This window comes from Anabrus simplex, chromosome 2, assembly GCF_040414725.1.
Source record: "Anabrus simplex isolate iqAnaSimp1 chromosome 2, ASM4041472v1, whole genome shotgun sequence".
Lineage (NCBI taxonomy): Eukaryota > Metazoa > Arthropoda > Insecta > Orthoptera > Tettigoniidae > Anabrus > Anabrus simplex.
Window position 1 is genome coordinate 41,757,386 of NC_090266.1, and position 22,600 is coordinate 41,779,985.

At 41.9% G+C, this 22,600-nt stretch overlaps 1 protein-coding gene across 1 annotated transcript in view; it reads left to right on the plus strand.

The window, feature by feature from the left end:
• Positions 1–22,600, plus strand: part of pxb — a 281,818-nt gene that overhangs the window by 226,478 nt on the left and 32,740 nt on the right. Inside the window, exon 5 of the mRNA XM_067142350.2 lies at positions 16,184–16,301. Within this exon, the coding sequence (XP_066998451.2) occupies positions 16,184–16,301 (118 nt within the window). The remainder of the gene's footprint in view (positions 1–16,183; positions 16,302–22,600) is intronic.

Here is a 22,600-nt window from a genome sequence, read left to right on the forward strand (position 1 = left end):
GGTGAAATACTGACCCGCAGTACATGTATCACTTAGAATGAAACTTCGTAGTTACAGTTCATGCAATACTGAACCTCAGATGACAGAACCTTTCTGGTCAGAGTTCTAAGCTGAAATATATCACGTAGGCGCAACGACGATATGCTACAAGAGAAGTGTCAATCTAATACTTAAGATTAATTTTGTAATCACATCAATAAAATTCGTCACACAAATATATTTTGCCGGGCTGATTGGCTCAGACGGTTGAGGCGCTGGCTTTCTGATCCCAACTCGGCAAGTTCGAACCTGGCTCAGTCCGGTGGTATTTAAAAGTGCTCAAATACGTCAGCCTCGTGTCCGTAGATTTACTGGCACGTAAAAGAACTCCTACAGGAGTAAATTCCGGCACCTCGACGTCTCCGAAAACCGTAAAACTACTGTAGTTAGTGGGACGTAAAGCAAATGAAATTATTAAACAAATATATTTTTAACGACCATCATTTTTCTCACTTTAAAAACTGCGTAATAAACACTTCTCCTTCTGACGGAGTTTATTAAAGAAATGAACTAGCCATTCGAATTACGTATAGACTCTCGAAGGAAGAATAACAGCTTGGTACATTTCTCGCTTTTAACATTTCTGCAGACTTAACTTCAATTATTATTACATTTAGATACAAACTCTGTGGATACCCACAACAAACGCTGTAAGTACAGGTTCAATTGTTTCTCTGAAACGTGCATCTATGAAGTACTTACACTTACACTTACACAAGGTGTTGTGCGTCGCACCGACACAGATAGGTCTTATGACGACGATGGGATAGGAATGGCCTAGGAGTGGGAAGGAAGTGCCATAGCCTTAATTAAGTTACACCCCGACAATTTGCCTGGTGTGAAAATGGGAACCATGGAAAACCATCCTCAGGACTGCCGATAGTGGGGTTCGAACCCACTATCTCCTGAATGCACAGATGCGCAACCCAAACCGCACGGCCAGCTCGCTCAGTGCTCATTCTTTTTCAGAACGACTGTACACATGGTAGTTCTACGTTACTTACATGCCCTCTCCTTTACAACCCCTGAATACACTGGTGAACGGATCTGCGACCCATGTATTCAGCCTCGTTAATGTGATCACCCCGACAGTACTTACACATTCACTCCTTAATACAGTGATTGTGTGCTAGAATGCGAGAGGGAGCTAACCCACAAACTGTTAAAAAATGAGTTATTGACATATTTGGATATTACTATTATATGTTTATTATCCAACAATATATGAATACAGTAATTATTATCCAGGTTTACTCACACACTGTACAAAAGAAAGATTTTGGAATATATCTGAATCGCAATATTGCAGTGCGAGAGGGAGTTAGCCACGCGGAAACACTACGTCAGCTAGTGGTAGCCAATAGCACACGCGCTTGCTGTCACATGTTTTAGTGTTGACATCATGGCTGGCGGTGACACATGGCTGCTTAAGAGTCGGTGTGACTTAAACCCCGGACACTATTAGTAAACCTTAAATGTGACGAGAAATTCATGTTGAAGTAAATCTGAACCTAACTGCATTTTAAAACAAGTAATTGATGACAATTCGACTGTTGTAAAAGTAACCGATTTTTAACATATCATTTTTCTCATTTGGCGATTTGGAGCTGATATTTTTCAGATAAATAATGGATATTACAAGACTATTTTTATTTTCCTGTTTTGGACTATAAATAAATGCTATGAATCAGAAATGTTCCGGTTCAATGTGTTCAGTTTCGTGCAATAAAGACGAACGCAAAACTCAAAATGTCTTAGTTCCATGTCTGTGTGGGTTAGCACTCAGTTGAGACTGAAGGAACGTGTCTTCTTGGTGAAACTAACTAACAACTTCGTCCAGGTCCTTTTGGAGTAGCTCACAATCATGTAACTTAATTATTACCCTTACAAAGGAACATCAACCGCAAAAATCTGTGATTTCATTTCTTTACTCGTATAATGTATATAAATAAGAAAATATAAATGTCCAATAATACTGACCTGCCGGATCCCTCTCTTATCTCTCAAATAGTGAGGTGAAACTTAATGTATTTAAATGGTGATGTGGGGTCAGAACTGGTACCAACATGAAAATACTCATAAAAATGTACATATTATAAATGTATGAGAAAATACCAAAGAAACATTAACACTGACACGCTCAGAAATTATTACATAGCCCATGTGTTAACAAATATTGTATAATTAACGTACAGAATAATACTTTTCCACTAAACTCGAGAAGGAATTGCAAAATTTTAAAGTACACTAATTTTCATGTTTAAGGAGACGGTTGATTCCAAGATTTATACTGAGAAATCAATATCAAGCACTAAATGTGAAACATATTTTCGACTTTTCTTTGATTTTGCAAGCGATGAAGTACTTCACAGTATATTCTCTGGACACTCGCGGCAAGGAACTCTTTTTTTTCTAGTTGCTTTACGTCGCACCGACACAGATAGGTCTTATGGCGACCATGGGATAGGAAAGGCCTAGGAGTTGAAAGGAAGCGGCCGTGGCCTTAATTAAGGTACAGCCCCAGCATTTGCCTGGTGTGAAAATGGGAAACCACGGAAAACCATCTTCAGGGCTGCCGACAGTGGGGCTCGAACCCACGATCTCCCGGATGCAAGCTCACAGCCGCGCGCCTCTACGCGCACGGCCAACTCGCCCGGTGGCAAGGAACTTAAGGGCACTTTTGGTACACTGGAGGGCTGCAAGCGTCACAATACAACATTGCTTCTCCGATTCTGCTTCAGAACTTCCAAACTGAAACTTAGGATCGTTATCCATCCTCCTCTTCCATTGCTCTCAGCGTAATCATCATTTACAAAGTTCACAAAGTTTGGAAAATCGAGGACAGTGATAGAAACCGTTCCTCGAGAACTAAAGCAAAACAGAAACATATGAACTTAAATATTTGCACGAAAAGTTGAAGTTTAAGGCGTCAAATTCTTAAAATACAGGGTGTACCAAAACTGGACACAAGAATTTAGGAATGGATTCCTCACATAGAGAGAAGAAAAAAGTTTATGACAACATGGGTCCGGAGACGTATACTTACAGATTTATTCAAACTTTTGTACATTTACACCATACATCTGCAACGGCAGCTGAAACACTTTGAGCATGTATCAGAGGAAATTTTCAAAGTGACGACATTCAGCTTGAATACAAGCCTCCACTCGTCGTCGAATGGAGTTGCGCACGCGATAAAAAATGCCTGGTGTAGTCCGTACCGCCTGACAGGTTGTCACACTGTGCTCACGTAAAGTTGCTTCATCAGGAACAGGAGTCGCATGCACGAGAGACTTAGCGTGTCCCCACCGGTAAAAGTCCAGGGGGTTCAAATCAGGAGAGCGTAGTGGGCAAGCAGTCGGTCCTCCTCTAACTATCCAGCGCTCAGGAAAATGGGTATTCAGGTACTTCCGGGCAGGTAGACTAAAATGTGCTGGAGAACCATCATGCATGAAAAAAATTTGTCGACGGGATGCAAGTGGCATGTCTCCCAAGTAATCAGGCAATGCAGCACGCAAGAGATTCGTGTAGTTCTGTCCAGTAAGACTATTGGGAAGAACGTATGGTCCCAACAAGGAATCACCAACAATGCCTGCCCAGATGTTTTCGGCGAACCTCTGTTGATGAGAAGATTGAATGATTGCATTAGGATTTGTATCACTCCACACGTGTTGATTATGGCAATTCTGTATTCCGTCTCTTGGGAATGTCGCTTCATCTGTGAACAACACAGAAGCTGCGAAGTTAGGCGTCATGCCGCAGTGTTGTAGGAACCACCGGCAGAACGTTACTCTTGCAATCGCAGGAGACAAGGCTTGTACACGCTGCAAAGGATACGGATACAACAGGTTTTTTCGTAGCAATCTCAAGATGTGTGAGATCTAAGGTATTTTAAGACTTACATCAGATTCATTCACAACATGATTACTTATGTAACTATTGTAACCGGTGTCTTGAATTTTTTCGCAGCAAACAGGACATGTAAATCAATACTAACATTAATTTGTGTCACAAAGTTTGAATAAATCCTAAGTATACGTTTCCGGATCCATGTTGTCATAACCTTTTCTTCTTCTCTCTATGTGAGGAATCCATTCGTAAATTTTTGCCGTCGAATTTTGGTACCTCCTGTACATTAGAAAGTAAAAAGCATTATACTTACGCAGACGTGAGGTGGGATTAATAATGGTACCAATATTATTTCAAAACTGGATGGAACGAAGACGCACCTGTTTCCTGCAAGAATTAGGGTAAGATACAAGGAGTAAAGTTGTACAGTCTGACTGGTGCCATAAACGTCCCCACCTCACCATTTGAGGATTATATAAAGCTTCACATACTATAATGTAATTCACTAAACTCTATTTTCTCTCGTCTAGCCGGGCTGAGTGGCTCAGACGGTAGAGGCGCTGGCCTTCTGACCCCAACTTGGCAGGTTCGATCCTGGCTCAGTCCGATGGTATTTGAAGGTGCTCAAATACGTCAGCCTCGTGTCACGTAAAAGAACTCCTGCGGGACTGAAATCAGGCACCATGGCGTCTCCAAAAAGCGTAAAAGGAGTTAGTAGGACGTAAATCTAATAACATTATTATTATTCTCTTGTCTGGTCCAACCACCCAAATTTTTGTCAATAGACTTCCATAATTTACCCTGCCGAAAGCTTTGTATAGGTCAACAGCGATACACATCATTTGACTTCCTGAATCTGCTATAACATGCTGGAATGCTACAAGTTGAGCCTTACTGGAATAACCTTTTCTGCCTTCTACCAAACCAGTTAGCTGACTGGCTTGTAATACTATTAAGGAATTAAAATAACTATAAAGAAACAAAATCACTTGATAACATCGACACAAAACACGTGAACAGTAACCGTAGAACGGCTAAGGCAAATATAATATGACAAAGTATGCTTTTATATCATTTTGGTCGAATATGCCTTAATGACAAAATATTAGGAATGTATTTGACAAATAGAAACGGTGTCATCGTCAAAATATATAAATGTGTTAATTAAACATAATTTTGTAATAAGAGACCGGGATGAAAATATGATATCTGATTGAAATAAGAGCTATTATTATTATTATTATTATTATTATTATTATTATTATTATTATTATTATTATTATTATTATTATTATTATTATTATTATTATAGCTCCCTTTGTGGGTCAGTGGTAGAGTGTCGGCCTCCGGATCCCAAGATAGCGGGTTCAAACTCGGCACAGGTAGTCGGATTTTTGAAGGTCGGAAAAAAGTCCATTCGACATTCCATGTCGTACGATGTCGGCATGTAAAAGAACTCTGGTGACACATTTGGTGTTCACCCGAAAAAAATCATTAAATCTCAGCCATAGACGCCCAAGAGAGTTTCGGTTTACTCGGTCTACTATCTAGTGAGCCTAGAGTAAAACAGAACGCCGAAATTGACGAGCAGACCGCCAGATGGCGTCAAATTGAAATGTCTGCACACGGTAGCTGAGGCCATGCGGTTGTTATTTATTATTATTTTTATTTAATCTTCATTAAACTTCTTTGTACAATCACTGTTGAAATATTAATAAAGAAAGGATTTGTGGACACTCGTTGCCACTCTGTCGAGTAATTTTGGAATGGCATGCTGATTTAATTCGAGGCTTCACTGTGTAGGATTCTCTGAAAAGGAATTGCATATCAAACGGTGACAGAGGAGGCAAACACCACCATAGGATACCAAACGCTATCACATGCTATAAACAACGAACGAGCCAACAAGCGTTAGATGTTAAGCGTAGTTATTTACCAATGAGACCATTAACCAGTGAGCTTGTATCTTGTATTCTGTGAGCAGTGGCCATCGATCGACTTTCCATGTTGTTGATATTATTCGCAGTAAATACAAATTTTAGTTCCATGTATTAATTCTCCATTCTTCGAGCCTTATTTTGTAACGCCTGCGTTCACTTTAAGGGCACAGACTATTCACAGAAACAGGTTCTGACTGCAATAGAAAGCCACACTTCACTTTACATCTTTACCTCATTCCTCGTATAAATCCTAACCGTCTGTAAGTATCTGCGACAACTTCTGTTTATGTGTACAGAAAACGTCAATTTAGCATCAAAATGCACACCGGGGTCCTTGATAGAATTCACTAATGACAAGATAGTATTCAGAATATTATATGAGTGACTATTACTTTTATTCTAGTGGCGTCATTTTTTATCATTTTTCCACCAATGGGACGTGGTTCTTCGAGGTAAGTCGTATAATCTCGCAGCCCTTGCAGCGCTAAATCCTTATTCGATGGTCGCCAAAACTTTAAACTTCAAAAGAAACAACGCTCTCCTGATTCTTCCCTCCAGTGACATCACATTGCGCTAGCCCGTCTCTCCTTATCCACGCATAGAACAAGTTTCATAATTCATTTCACACCTAACCTAGCATTGTCCCTTGGTTCATTTTTGTCTCGTTGGATTTACTTCAAGCCAGTGATGCAGAGAATTGGTAAGGTCTGGGAGGAGTCACTTTTTAGTTAGGCAAATGTGAAAACCTTGTGACCCAAGTGTACGTAAATGCACTGTTTGTCGATGAGCAAGATGGGCCAACGACGGAGCTAGTTCGTGTTCATGAATTCGTAGGGGCATTACTTCACCCTGTATACTTAAAAAAATATATTTCGTTACCATGTAACAATGTATTTATATTTGCGATGTAATAATGTCTAAACAAAGTGTTTCAGATGATTAGTTCCACTACGCAGAGACGCATTTCACTGTTCTACTGTTGAGATAAAGATGGGCCGCCTGGCCGCGGCGGTAAAGGCGTGCTCGTTTCACCCGGAAGGACGTGGGTTCGATTCCCCGTCAGGAAGCCGGAGGTGCACATGGCCCTGAGGTTCATTCAGCCTACACCAAAAATGAGTACGAGGTTAATTTCTGAGGGCAAAGGTGGCCGGGAGTATAGCTAACCGAGGTTACGGATGGTGGAAACATTTACTTTCCACTCCCCCAGGGGCCTTCGTGGCCTTTACGGAGATGACTTTGCTTTTACTCTTGGGATAAAGAACATCCTTCAGCTTCATTTAGGATAATCATTCGTAGCATTACCAATCGATCAAATAAAAACACCGGGCGAGTTGGCCGAGTCGTTAGGGGGCGCGGCTGTGAGCTTGCATCCGGGAGATAGTGGGCTCGAACCCCACTGTCGGCAGCTCTAAAGATTGTTTTCCGTGGTTTCCCATTTTCACACCAGGCAAATGCTGGGGCTGTACCTTAATTAAGGCCACGTCCGCTTCCTTCCCACTCCTAGCCCTTTCCCATCTCTTCGTCGCCATAAGACCTATCTGTGTCGGCGCGACGTAAAGCCATTTGTAAAAAAATATCCCCCCCCTCATACGTTATTATTATCTTATTTCGAACATGTTTATTTATTTATTTTCATATCAATGAAAATCCACAGCCTGTTTCCAGTCATTCGACCGTGTCAGGAATGGAATGAATGAAGCCCCATCTAGCGGCGACGATAGAAATTGTGCCGGCTGCCGAACCCTGTCGCACTCCTCTGGGCCAATGATTAATGACTGACAGATGAAGTGAAATGATACTGGAGAGTATTGCTGGAATGAAAGATGACGGGGAAAAACGTAGTACCCGGAGAAAAACCTGTCGCGCCTCCGTTTTGACCAGCACAAATCTCACTTGGAGTGACGGGCATTTGAACCACGTAACCCAGCGGTGGGAGGCTGGCGCGCTGCCGCCTGAGCCACGGAGGCTCTTTCTTTTTCATATCTACGCGTAATATTTGTACGATTTTCATTTTACACGTTTTATGAGTGTTTACATGGTTATTTTTATATAATGGTGTAAATTTGGACCGTTAGCGGGTTGGTCTACCTGTATATTCTGCTGAGGAGCTATAGCATTAGAGCTTTTCCCAGAAGGAATCCAAACTGAAATTCATTGCTGAATGGAGGGTACGACTGATACCAGACCTTTCCTAGTCCAGCGTCGCTAAAAACCTGTTTGCATTATTACGATATGGACTTAATAGAAGTGATGCTTTAATAAAAAAAGTTGCGATGATTGATAAAAAGAGAGCGGCAAGAAGGTTCTGCGTAGCCAGTAGCCAATATAATCAGTGTAGCGAAAATCTCTGCTCATTGCCGGAGGTTGTGAGGAAAGTAAAACAAAAGTCGAGGGTGTGTTAAAAAGAGGATCCAGCTGTGCTAGCCATTTGTTAGAGCGCTCTCAGTGCTCAAAGGATTCATCTGAGGATATTTCATAAAGGAAATCCCGTTGTTAAAATAGACGCCTCTTTGCATACTGGAGGTAGTAAGTGGGAGTAGATAACCTAGTTCCGCATTTCACGCCTCGAAGGCGACATTCTAATTTGATGTAAAAATCAACGTTATGAAATAACTTCTCAGTCGAAATCAGAGCGATAATTCAAAGAGTATTTATTTATCTCTAGATCTCTAAGTCCGTCTTAAGACGCGTTTCATAACGAGGCTGGAAAGCCAGCGATGAATGATTCAATCCCGAACCGTGGTGACGCTCCCTGACTATCTTATGGTGGGATTTCTCTCCGCTTTTGATATTCACACCAAGAGTTCTGGTGTTGGACCTCGCTTCAAATCCCGGTCCATATGACCCAAATCCAAATAATTTCAATTACCCGCTCAAGTAACAGGAGCTGATGATTACAGATGTACGTAGCGTACAAAAGGAATGCAGTGTCTCAATGTCTTCAGCTTACGTTAACTGGTTGTAATCTGTATTGTCAAGAATAATTTCAATATGGCGCTGGCTGTTTTTACGTAGATATGTTTATGGGCCGGGTGTCTGCATGGAACCATGACAACCAGTATTTATCTCGGTGTACTAGGTCAGTAGCTCCATCTTCTCCCTGTGCGATTTCTTCCTGCAACTAAGAGCTTGAGAACATCTCGCATCTAGTGAATAAGAAACAGGCACGCAAACTCTACACCACAGGGTTGGTTAATAATAATAATAATAATAATAATAATAATAATAATAATAATAATAATAATAATAATAATAAAATGGTGTGGTTAGGGGCGTGGAGCTGTGAGCTTCCATTCGGGTGATAGTGGGTTCGAACCCCACTGTCGGCAGCCCTGAAGATGGTTTTCCGTGGTTTTCCATTTTCATGCCATGCAAATGCTTGGACTATACCTTATATAAGGCTATTGGCCGCTTCGTTCCCACTCCCAGCCCTTTCCTATCCTATCGTCATCATAAGACCTATCTGTGTAGGTGTGACGTAAAGCCAATTGTACTATTATTATTATTATTATTATTATTATTATTATTATTATTATTATTATTATTATTATTATTATTATTATTATTATTATGTCCGCCTCTGTTGTGTAGTGGTTAGTGTGATTAGCTGCCATCCCCGGTGGCCCGGATTCGATTTCCGGCTCTGCCACGAAATTTGAAAAGTGGTACGAGGGCTGGAACGGTGTCCACTTAGCCTCGGGAGGTCAACTGAGTAGAAGAACGTTCGATTCCCACCTCACCAGGCCTCAATGTGGTTTTCCGCGGTTTCCCCACTTCTCGTCCAGGCAAATGCCGGGATGGCACATAAATTAAGGTCACGGCCGATTCCTTCCCTTTTCCTTACCTATTCCTTCCGATCTTCCCCCCCCCACCCTCGGGCACAAGGACCCTGTTCAGCATAGCAGGTGCTGCTGCTGCTGCTGCTGCCTGGGCGAGGTACTGGTCCTCCTCCCTAGATGTATTCCCGATCCAAAGTCTCACGCTCCAGAACCCTGCCCTTGAGGCGATAGAGGTGGGAACCCTCGCTGAGCCCGGGGGAAATGCCAACCCTGGAGGGTAAACGGATTAAGAAAGAAAGAAAGAAAGAAATATAAATAATAACAAATTCACGAGATCTAAAATGTCTTTCATTTCCTTACAATTCATTTTCCTTTCAGTTTATCGGAATTCCTTATGTCCCCTTGGATGCAGTCAAAGGATGAATTATCTGTACTTCCTGTATGTCGTAAGAGGCTACTAAGAGGGGTAACAAGCAAATAATGTGTACTCACCCTCTCGTCTTCTAAGCTCAGAAACATATCCATGAATCTATGACTTACCGTGTAGCGGAGAAACTGTACGAGTGCGAAATTATTTTTCCATCTTTAAATGTGAGATTTGATGGTAGAATGCATCTTGGTGCAGCGTATTTGCAGGATTTAGACAACTTCGTTGTTCATAGTTGAAGATATAGCACATATCCTAGATTCAGGAGGTCAAATGGGCTGTATCGCGATTGACCTGCCTAAGGCACTTGATAGGGTAGATCACAGATTACTTGTACTGGCAAAAATGAGTGCAATTGGACTAGACAAAAGAGTGAGTGAATGGGTTGCTATAATTCTAGGAAACAGAACTCAGAGATTTAGAGTAATAATTAAGAGAAAAATTCCTCAACGCAGTATTATTCAATCAATCAATCAATCAATCAATCAATCAATCAATCAATCAATCAATCAATCAATCAATCAATCAATCAATCAATCAATCAATCAATCAGTCAATACTGATCTGCATTTAGGGCAGTCGCCCAGGTGGCAGATTTCTTATATGTTGTTTTCCTAGCCTTTTCTTAAATGATTTCAAAGAAATTGGAAATTTATTGAACATCTCCCTTGGTAAGTTATTCCAATCCTTAACTCCCCTTCCTATAAATGAATATTTGCCCCAGTTTGTCCTCTTGAATTCCAACTTTATCTTCATCTTTCCTACTTTTATAAACGCCACTCAAACTTATTCGTCTACTAATGTCATACCACGCCATCTCTCCGCTGACAGCTCGGAACATACCACTTAGTCGAGCAGCTCGTCTACTTTCTCCCAATTCTTCCCAGCCCAAACTTTGCAACATTATTGTAACGCTACTCTTTTGTCGGAATTCACCCAGAACAAATAGAGCTGCTTTTCTTTGGATTTTTTCCAGTTCTTGATTCAGGTAATCCAGGTGAGGGTCCCATACACTGGAACCATACTTTATGATATGATATGAGCAAAGAAGTATAATCAGAGATAAGACTTTCTGCGGATGATATTATTCTGTGCAGAGTAATAAATAAGTTACAAGATTGTGAGCAACTGCAAAATGACCTCAATAATGTTGTGAGATGAACAGTAGGCAATGGTATGATGATAAACAGGGTTAAAAGTCAGGTTGTGAGTTTTACAAATGGGAAACCCCATTACTGCGTTGATGGGCTGAAAGTTCCTTATGGGGATCACTGTAAGGTACTTAATACCAGGAAAGATCTTCATTTCGGTAATCACATAAATGGGTTTGTAAATAAAGGGTACAGATCTCTGCACATGGCTATGAGGGCATTTAGAGTTTGTAGTAAGGATGTAAAGGAGAGGGCATACAAGTCTCTGATAAGACCGAAAGCAGATTATGGTTCCAGCGTATGGGCCCTCACAAGGATTACTTGATTCGAGAACTGAAAAAAAAAAAGACGAAGACAAGCAGCTCGATTTGTTCTGGGTGATTTCCGACAAAAGAATAGCGTTACAAAAATGTACCTAGAATAACTCATGTGTGACCAAATTCTGGCACCTTGGTGTCTTCGAAAACCGTAAAATGAGTCAGTGGGACGTAAAGCGATTAATGTTATTATTTAATTCCCCGAGTTCTATTTTCTAGAAATGTTTTTTTTTCTATTTGTTTTACGTCGCACCGGACGATGGGACAGGAAAGGCCTATGAATGGGAAGGAAGCGGCCGTGTTCTTAATGAAAGTACAGCCCCAGCATTTGCCTGGTGTGAAAATGGGAAAGCACGGGAAATCATCTTCAGGGCTGCCGACTGTGGGGTTCGAACCCACTATCTCCCGGATGCGAGCTCACAGCTGAGCGCTCCTAACTGCACGGCCAACTCGCCCACTTTCTAGAAATGTAGCTACCCTTATAATCACTCTTCTGTCTGGTCCAATAGCCATCATTTTCTGCAGTAGTCTCCCGTGATCTACCCTGTCAAAAGCCTTGGACAGGTCAATATCATTGCTGTTACGATTTCTGGAGTGGGGCCACGGTCGAGTGTCCCCACCCCGCAGATCAAACTTTACACGTCAAGTCATCTAGCACCGGAAACCTTTGAAACGCATCCCCCAAACCACTTAAGGAAGCTACCCGCGCTAAAAGGAACTCCATGCTGTGCTTCAGCATTGCAAGATATATCGCGAGGTTATCAGACTGAACAGTTCAGTGTTAGAGCACCTGCTGTTAACAGGGAAGGATGAACACAGTAGACTTCCACTTATCTCTGCGGCGAAATATCAGACCGGGCCATAGTGGCGTCTTAACATTACTTTCTTCGATATGAGGACGTGTCCAGTCCTCAGTCAGACAGCGACTTAACAAGTCTGTGGTATGTCTTAGGTTAGATTAGGTTAAAATAGCAAGCGAGTTGGCAACGCGGTTTGACTCACGAAATGGTGGGTTTGAACTCCACTGTTTGTAGCCCTGAAGATAATTATCCGTGGTTTCCCATTTTCACAGCAAGCAAATGTTGGGGATGTACCCTAATTAAGGACGCGGTCGCTTCCTTCGCATCGTCGTCTCAATACCTGTCTGTGTCGGTGTGACGTAAAGCAAATATCTAAAATTCACCTTCAGAGTAGGCTGTTATGCCTTTCATTGTCCAGTCTGCAAGGCTCCGTGAATTAACGATTTGCATCTAGCTCCATGCGCTCCTTTAGTTGCGTATCTCTTACCCTTAAATTAGTAAAAGTGAAACCAACAAAAAACGAATAGAAATATTACTTGAAATCGTTCGCAATTTTTTCACGAAGTGTGGAAAAATCTTTTGTGGCAGGGAGTAAGAGTATAGGTCATGTTAGATCGGGTTCTCATAGTATAAGTACAACTGATTGTCTCTGTTTCAAACTTCATACTTATGTCCTGAAACGCAGCTACTTTTGACTTATTATCTTCAGCCCTTGCATGAAGAAAATATCACTAACGATAATAAGAATACTTACATAATTATGGGATATCAATAGTAACTGCGTACCCTAGCATAGAGACAGCACATAGTTATCAGTGGAATATATGCAGACGAGTACAGTTCATGTGATAGAAGAAGAGGGAGGTACCTTCTGTCACTTTACATTTGGCTCTTATGAACAACCCCCAGACGAGCACATGGGATCTGATGCACCACTTGCTAGGCGTGATCCGTGAGCAAGAGACATCAGTTCGAAAAAGTGATGGAGTTCAAGAAAGGCCGTGCGATCCGATTTCGAGTGGCAGAGTGGGCGACGTGCTGAATTATCCATTATTTGGGGCGTTCGAACATCTGTCAGATCATGTGGCAAGCATTTTGCACAGACGGTGGACGACCCTGATAGACCACCAGGTTTGTCAGACAGCATCCCCAGGGACATGTGCTAGTCTCACCTAATCTCTACCACAAGCGTTTCCAGACGGCATTTTTATTAGATCCTTAAAAGAGCAATGTTATGCTTTACAGATTAGTGACGAAATGGTGAAATGGTTAACAAAACAGAAATAAAATAAAATAAAATAAAATAAAATAAAATAAAATAAAATGCCTAACCTAACAAGACTTGAAATCGAACTCATTCAGGCTCCTCAGTAAAAGCTGAGTGATGATTTCGCTCTAGTACTTGCGAACATTCGGGATTGTTGAGCACTGAGAGTTACACTTTGTACACACATCGTGGTTGAACACTGACCACACATTCCAACACAACTCCGACGACAGACAGCACTCTTGCTATCCAACTCCATTGTTCGCGGCTAGCCTGCTTTTTATACCCCTGTTGATGAAGTACGGGAATTTTCGCGACGCGGCTAGAGAAGGAACATTCTCGTTTCGCCTTCGAGAAGACCCAGGAGAAGCAAAACGAAGAGCACGGTAGGGGGGAGAGGCTGTTGTTATACTTTACGGCTTTGATCCCCCAGGTTCCTTCCAAGAGATACCGAAGGGTGGCTACAGACAGAGAAATAGCACGTAACATTATGTAGATGTCCGGAGAATGTCCGACTCCATGGCTAAATGGTTAGCGTACTGGCCTTTGGTCACAGGGGTCCCGGGTTTGATCCCCGGCAGAGTCGGGAATTTTAACCGTAATTGATTAATACCCCTGGCACGAGGACTGGGTGTATGTGTCGTCTTCATCATCCATTTCATCCTCATCACGACGCGCAGATTGCCTCCGGGTGTCAAATCAAAAGACCTGCACCTGGCGAGCCGAAGTCCTCGGACACATCCCGGCACTAAAAGCCATACGCCATTTCATTTTACCATGGAGAATGATTTTTTTGGTATAGTTTCAGATACAAATTATATTGTTAACCATGCAATTCATTATATGACATGTATTAAACACAAGAATACACTGCCTGACCTAAAAAGGTAAGTACCCATAAGGAGTGGTTCAATATTATCCCGTTTCGGTATACATGCATGCCATTGGTGTGTGAGTAAATGATTAGATTTACAAGGATCTTTAATGTGTAGAACGCCCACCAGAGTGCATTTGTGATGGCACCGTCCTGTTGTTGTTAAGTTGTTACCATTCAACTGCTGTGATACAGACAGTTAAGCAAGACGTGCAGAGCGGACTATGTACAGTACGAAGCACCCGCGATGCCTCGCAGACGCGTTAGACAGCCTATCCGCCAATCGACATCATTTGACAGAGGCGGCATTGTGGGACTGCATGAGGCTGGTTGGACGTATCGTGGAACTGCCAGACATGTGGGCCATTCAGATGTCACAGTGGCCCTATGTTGGACTCAATGGGTACATGAGAGCACCCAGTCACGTCGTGCGGGTTCGGGTCGACCAAGAAACACCACGCCGAGGGACGGCCGCCGTATGGTGCACCAAGCATTGCGGGAACCCATAACTTCGGCCCCGCCGACCGTGAACATATGCTGCAGACTCTACAACATACTATGGTACCCGCACAGTGTCTCGACGACTCGCATCCGCCGGATTGTGGTCCTACCGTCCCAAGCGTCGGTTGCCATTGACACCAGAACACCGATGCCTGCGTTTGGAGTGGTTCCTTGCCTGGGAGACATGGAGAGAAGACGACTGGCGTCGCATCACTAGTCCCGCTTCTCCATAACCTCCGATGGCCATCGTGTGCGGGCTTGGTGACGTCGCAGGCAGAGGGCAGATCCTGCCCATATTGTGGAAATACACACAGGCGTAATCTCTGGCGTCATGGTGTGGGGAGCCGTAGGATTTGCGTTCAGGTCACCTCTAATAGGCTTCCGGCAGACTTTGACCGCACAACGGTACGTCACAGACATTCTGCCTCCGCACGTCCTACCTCTTATGGTAAAGCACCCTGGGACAGTGTTCCAACAAGATAATGCATGTCCGCACACAGCACGTTTGTCTATGGACTGTCTAGAGCATGATGAGGTCCTCCCGTGGCCAGCAAGATCCCGGACCTCTCCATCATTGAACACGTGTGGGGTGATATTGGAAGGGGACTCCGTCCCAGTACCAACATGCGGGGTCTGGAGGGACAGCTGCATCAACTGTGGACGAACTTGCCTCAGGAGAGGATCCAAAAGCTCTTTTACACTATTCCGAACCGCGTAAGGGCATGCATTGCGGCCAGGGTGAGTGCGATACCCAACTGACCTGGTGCCAACATTCCACTTGTAACTTCCAACGGCCTTGTCTCTTTCATCCCATATTGCAATCAGTGCAATAAAGGCATATGGTATTTCAGCTTATGTAGTTTCATTCACTTTCAACCACTCCTTCCAGGCGCTTAACTTTCTTGTCAGGCAGTGTAATTTCCCATCAGGGCTGTAGCAGCCGGAGGGTTTTGTTTCTTTGCTGATATGCAGTAAAGTAAGTTTGACAAGAGCGGATCGTTAGACCCGTGTCTATCCGAGGTAGATGCTGAATACATGGGATTTCGTAGCTCAGTGGCAACTCAATGTAATTCCCACTAAGGACCAATGTTTAAACAAAATTACATTATGTACATTATTATCATCATCAAAACACATTTCTTTCTAAAAGTGTTCATTATCTTTTAGTATAGAAAATTACATAGGCTATGTATTCTCATAAATGTGTTTTATTGTTCATTCGTGCTTGTCGTGTTTCAGATGATAGATGTGAAGTCTGCAGGCTTCCCGGCATCAGTTTTCATTTGTCAACCACCCAGAACCGAGCCGTACACATCACAGGAGTTATACAACCCCGTGTACGAGGAGCTGTCCAACGGTGAGTAACACGTACTATACTGTGAGCAGCATTATTATTATTGTTATTGTTACCGAGTTTTGCGGTAGTTAGAGGTGAAAGAAGGTGCGGGTGTGAACGGGTCTCAAGCTACGAAATTAGAGTTCATGTAAAATTAACAAGGTTATATTTTCTTTTCAAAATGAAAAAATAACAAGCATGGCAGGTACAGAGTAGCAAGTCAACAAAATGTAGTTACAATATTTACCGGATTTGGGCTCAGCGCCCCTACTTCACAATTTTTGGGCAATCAGCCCAACCTTACTTCAAAATAAGTTTTAACAGAGGGGCAGAAAAACCCCATTCATGCTCAGGAGCACTTGCTCCAAATTACACAGAAAAGCCTCCTCGAGGCATACAACACTCAATTTTCAAGAAAGAGCCGCTCGCTCTCAAACATTAAGCCTCTCAAAGGCCACACCAAACTCCACCTTCAAGTTGTCCTCTCTGGACATAGACACAGGGGTAAAATACCCAACCTACTGAGGTCTATTAAATGAAAAATGTTAATTACATGACCTCTAAAATAACAATTTGAGAGGAGGCGATCTGCACTCCTAATGTATTTGTTTCAAAACCTAATTTGGCTCTAGGCCACTAATGCAAGGGCTAATCCCATACTACTGAGGTGACTTTAGAAAAGGACAGTTTACTTTACAATTAAGGAAGAATCGGTTGTGAGAAATAAGTTCACCTCAACACAAAATGAGTGGGAGCTCGAGAGGGTTAAGCACTCTCTATCCCAATATGTAGCTTTAAAAGATAACAGATGCTAAGAGTAGTTACATTTTAGGAAAAGGTTACATGATAGAAACGCTTCGGACCCGCCCCGAGAGTTAAACTGCTGAGCTAGCAAGAACAGAACTTATTAAAAGGCCATTACCTTGGTGTAGAACTGCTCCTCGAAGAAAGAGGCGCTTCCCGCCCCCTGCTATGTACTTTACACACTAAAAGATGGAACAGAAGTGGCACCGAGACCCTAAAATCAGCAGTTTATATACTCTCGCGGAAAGTTCGAGGCGTTTCAGGGAAGAAAACACCCGCCCACAATCACTTTATTGGTTAGGGATAAGCAGCATATTCAAGTTGGGGGGAAGATACATCAGATTGGTCAGAAATTAATTAAAGAAATTCGGGATTGGCTAAATACAAAACAAGGGGAAAGAGAGGGGTATACAGCCAACTTAAACAATAACAGAAAGAAATTTAACAAGAAACAAACTTTTGAAATACAAATTTCTCCAAAAAGCAGTTCTTTCACATCGCACTAGGGTGCACCATAGTAATTTTTCAGTAGTGTCCTCTAGAAGAGAAAGTTCACACTTCTTACGACCGGTAAAACAAAAATACATCAAAAGTGGCACAGTTCAAAAACTCCAAACTTTCCAAGTAGTGACATCTTCTGAGAAACTTGAAAATTAATACCGTCAATAAAGTTCAGACTTCCTCCAGCAGAGGAGTTTCAACTGGCGCAAATTTTAAATTAGCGGCGTGGAGGTGTACCGCCCGGTACAGTTATTATTATTATTATTATTATTATTATTATTATTATTATTATTATTATTATTATTATTATTATTATTATTATTATCCGGCTCCATGGCTAAATAGTTAGCGTGCTGGCCTTTGGCCACAGGGGTGCCGGGTTCGATTCCCAGCAAAGTCGGGAATTTTCACCATCGTTGGTTAATTTCTCTGGCACGGGGGCTTGGCGTATGTGTTGTATTCATCATCATTTCATCCTCATCGCGACGCACAGGTCGCTTACGGGAATCAAATAGAAATACCTGCACCTGGCGAGCCGAACATGTCCTCGGACACTCCCGGCACTAACAGCCATACGCCATTTCATTATTATTATTATTATTATTATTATTATTATTATTATTATTATTATTATTATTATTACACAGGTTCAGTAATACCACCAATTAACGAACATCTAATATGCCTTTTCTTCTTCTGCATTTGGAAACATAAGCGTATTACACCGTGTCCGGGCTAGAGGTATAAAAGAATCACAATTTATAATGTGAGAGAATTTCATTATTTGTTTTTAGGTAAATACGCAATAGATAGACAGTCTCTGCTAGATTTCTTTATGAACATTTCCCCTCATTTTCGAGTCACAAGCCACGCACGCGCGGAAATGGCATGTACGCATACATCTATCTGCAGCACATAGCTGCGTAGGTTATGCCTGTTATTCAAGGTGTGGACTCCACAGCGTAAAGTGCAATACGTGCTATGGCATGTACCATGGAGACGGGTAGTAAAATAAATACACAATTTGTAGTGTTTAAAGTTCTAAGTCTAGGATTTTTTAATTACTACTAATTGCTTACACGCTACACAGACTCACGAGGACCACAACTTAAACAATGCATTACCCACTAATGTACCAATTAGCGCTCTCTCTGCTCATACTGCTCAATCACACCAGTTGTTCACTTACAAATTAAAACAATCCCACTACACACTCTTCCACTACTCTCACGTATATTCTAAGTCAGTTCCACAGTTATTCTCGCTGTACACTGTCGCGGTCACTTGGTTCATAGCTCACACACAACACAGTTCCACAGTTCTCTATGACGCACACTGTCCGTACACTCACAACAGACTTCGTTCAATGACCCATGTCGACTTCTCTCACGCTGCACCAGAGGCACACACGTTCGCTCCTCGCATCCAGGAGATAGTGGGTTCGAACCCCACTGTCGGCTGCCCTGAAGATTGTTTTCCGTGGTTTCCCATTTTCACACCAGGCAAATGCTGGGGCTGTACCTTAATTAAGGCAACGACGGCTTCCTTCCTATTCTAGGCATTTCCTGTCCCATCGTCGACATAAGACCTATCTGTGTCGGTGCGACGTAAAGCAGCTAGAAAAAAAGTTCGCTCCACAACAGCTAGACAAGAGAGACTCGACTGCTCGACGACAGAGAGAAGAGAACGATAGTCTCAGTTCCACCGACAGAACGCTCCCTGAACAGCACTGAATCCCCTACAGAGAGTGGCACACGCCGACTGACTCCTCGACTCCAAGTGAACCACTGACGCTCTTCCGTCCCACCTTAGATAGGCTTCTTGAAAGGAGAAGTCTCTAGAGTCCTCTCAGTTGCGAATGATCTGGGTTCATTTTCTTGTCTTTCTCACCCCGTCGGGACGTCCACAGTGAGATAACGTAGTGGTGGCATAGAGGGTTGGCCTTACGCGCCTGGCTCGTTCCTGATTGGTTCGTTGCGGCGAGTGGGTGGCGTTATAAATCGGCGATATCACTCACAACCGAGGCCAGGCTGATTTGCCTCATAATAAAATAGCAGACACCGTCACAACATGTTACACCTGCTGAGTAAGTGCAAGAAGGGAATGAAAAGTGGAGCCTCCCACACACAGTGGAACAAAACTCTACGAGAAACGGGAAGTTTGATTCCACAAGTTGAAAAACATCGCAAATACCATGTGAGTGAGGAGACTAGTGGAGTCCACGTACTGTAAGTCAGACTGGCCAATAGGGAACTAGGGGTCTCTGATTCGACAGTTCACTAAATTGTCTACAAAAGTATCCGTTTTGGCGCTTGCAATTCTATGCCACCTTAAGCCAGATGATCACCACAAAAAAGCCAATTTTGCTCTTGATACGCTAAATCCTATTGCGGAAAACGACAGTTATCTTGATTTAGCCCTATTTAGTGATGTATGAACTTTAAATGCTTGTGGAAAAGACAGCCGGTATAAGTGAGAGTACTACACTAAGTATGAAAGGAATTCACTAAACTAAATGACTGGTGAGAACTGCATCAAAATGGCGTGGTCGATCTACTTTTCAGTGGAAAATTAATTGCACACCCGCCAGCCGTGTAATAGGTATTTATGGCATGTTGCAGTTTCTTTCCCTTGACATATATAGGCTACTCAACCAGCTTAAGAATCTCATCAGCTGTTTTCTTCTTTCTTGGAAGACGCCCTTCAGGAGATGCTGACGACGTGGTAAGAAAAATTAATTGATCAGTATTTGTAATGCGGAACGTTTGGCACTGCAGGCAACCAGTAATGTTCCGTGCAATAATTACACCGCCATTACTGATAAGGTGTCTGAATTGCATATATTGGCTGATTTTGAGTTATTCTTTCTGTAACCTTGGATCTACTCTTTCTGATGTCTAAAGAAATGCTACATCTTTTTCTGTAATATCTTGGCCGCCAACTACTACTGTAAGATGTTTGCCTTCCGCACCCTGAAGGGGTGAGGCGGATCTCTTTGAAAGTTACGGCTTCTGTCCCGGCATTCGCCTTAGTGCAAGTGAATGAAAAACCACGGAAGACCATTCTAGGACATTTGTCAACAACGTTCGTATTTTGTTATATCAGAACAGTATGTGATCACCACTTGAAGCAGCCTAGGATTTACTTCCTCCGTGCCAGAGCTGTTAAATGCAGAAACAGCATAAGTCACTGACTTACTGTACACAGGATCTGCATGAAATGCCGTTTTCCGTGTTCATCTTAAACTCTCAATAATAATTTTACCTACGTTTTCTTCATTCAATGATGAATATACATGAATAGAAAGTAATTCACAGTTAACTCAAAATCCAAAAGAAAGTGACACGTCGTTTCTGAAATAAATGATTCATTTGCAGTCAAAGCTCTTACGTTGAAATCATAAAAGACCGCCAGTATCTACCAGTGCATCTCTTACCACCGAGCAGAGCACATTATTTCATTATTTTTCTACGTAAGCTGAAATCCTCTATTTCCTTAGCTTAATAAAATAATATTCTAATTTATCTTCATATAAATGTATTCCACCGATATATGCGCTTCCGTAGTGCATTTGTAACGACATTTAACTTGAAAGAATGTAGTGGCTGTAATAGTTGGACATTCTAATTTAGTTCAAATCTTCTTCATTTTAACTCATGTATAGGCCATCTACTGGATATATAATTTCTGTCCTTTTTTTAAAATTTCCCTTTCCTGTGTTGTACAGCCGCTTAGTTCCAGTGTATGGGACCCTCACCTGGACAGGACTACTTGATACGAGAACTGGAAAGAATCCAAAGGAAAGCAGTACGATTCGTTCTGGATGTTTTTTGACGAAGGAGGAGTGTTACGAAAATGTTGCAAACTTTGGGTTGGGAAGACTTGGAAGTAAGGAGGCGAGATGCACGGCTATGTGGTTTTGTTTCAAACTGTCAGTTCAGAGTTGATGTGGAATGACATTAGTAGACGAATACGCGTGAGTGAAGTGTTTAAAAGAAGGAATGATAAAGCTGGAATTCAAGTAAGATAAATTGAGGCAAATATTCATTTATAGGACGAGGATTAAGGGTTTGGAATAAATTATCAAGGGAAATGTTCGATAAATTTCCAAGTTCCTTGAGGATGTTTAAGAAAAAGCGAGGAAATCTGCCTTCTGAGTCACAGCCCTAAATGCAGATCATTGATTGATTGATTGATTGATTGATTGATTGATTGATTGATTGATTGATTGATTGATTGATTGATTGATTGTATACGTAAATTCCTTGCAGATATACTTTCCTCAGAAACCATAATTGAATCCATATACATTTCCAATTCTTTAGGAACAACCTCCTGTATTTACAGGCTGCCACTAAAATCAAGGTAAAATATATCAAATTTTATCCACACAGTTCTGTGGATATCCGCAGGGTTTGTATCTGCGTGGGAGCAGAATTATATTTTAATAATATTTAAAAATAATTCTGATACGGTATTAAATGTGACGAACGTAGATTACCATGAGTTCATACCCCCTTTGAGCGACTTTACATGTTCTCTCTGCGTTCCTACATTGAATGTTTATGTTTATTCCTTATTGTAATTAATTCATTGTGTTTTATCTTTTTTCGCCATATATGCGTAACGTAATGGGGCTAAATAAATAAATAAATGAGTAAATAAATTTCCAGTAATGAAAAGAAAGGAAGACGAATAAGAGTTAATTAAATGTCTTCCCTTAACGCATTATTTCGACATTTATGGTAACACAGACCAGGAACAATAAAATATCTAACGAAGTTAAAATGTCGCTGCTAGGTTTTATATAAAATTTTAGTACTGTAATTAAGATTACTCAGAGTAATTAAAAGTTACATTATTAACATCAATCGAGTAACGATCACCTCCTCCCCCTCCCGTCCTCCACGTCACTCACTCTCCCTCACTAATTGATGTTTAGAAGTAAAACGAGTGGGGTTGATGGCAGATCAGATCCAATGCACATGTGATCGGCTTCGGTTATTCTTTGTAAA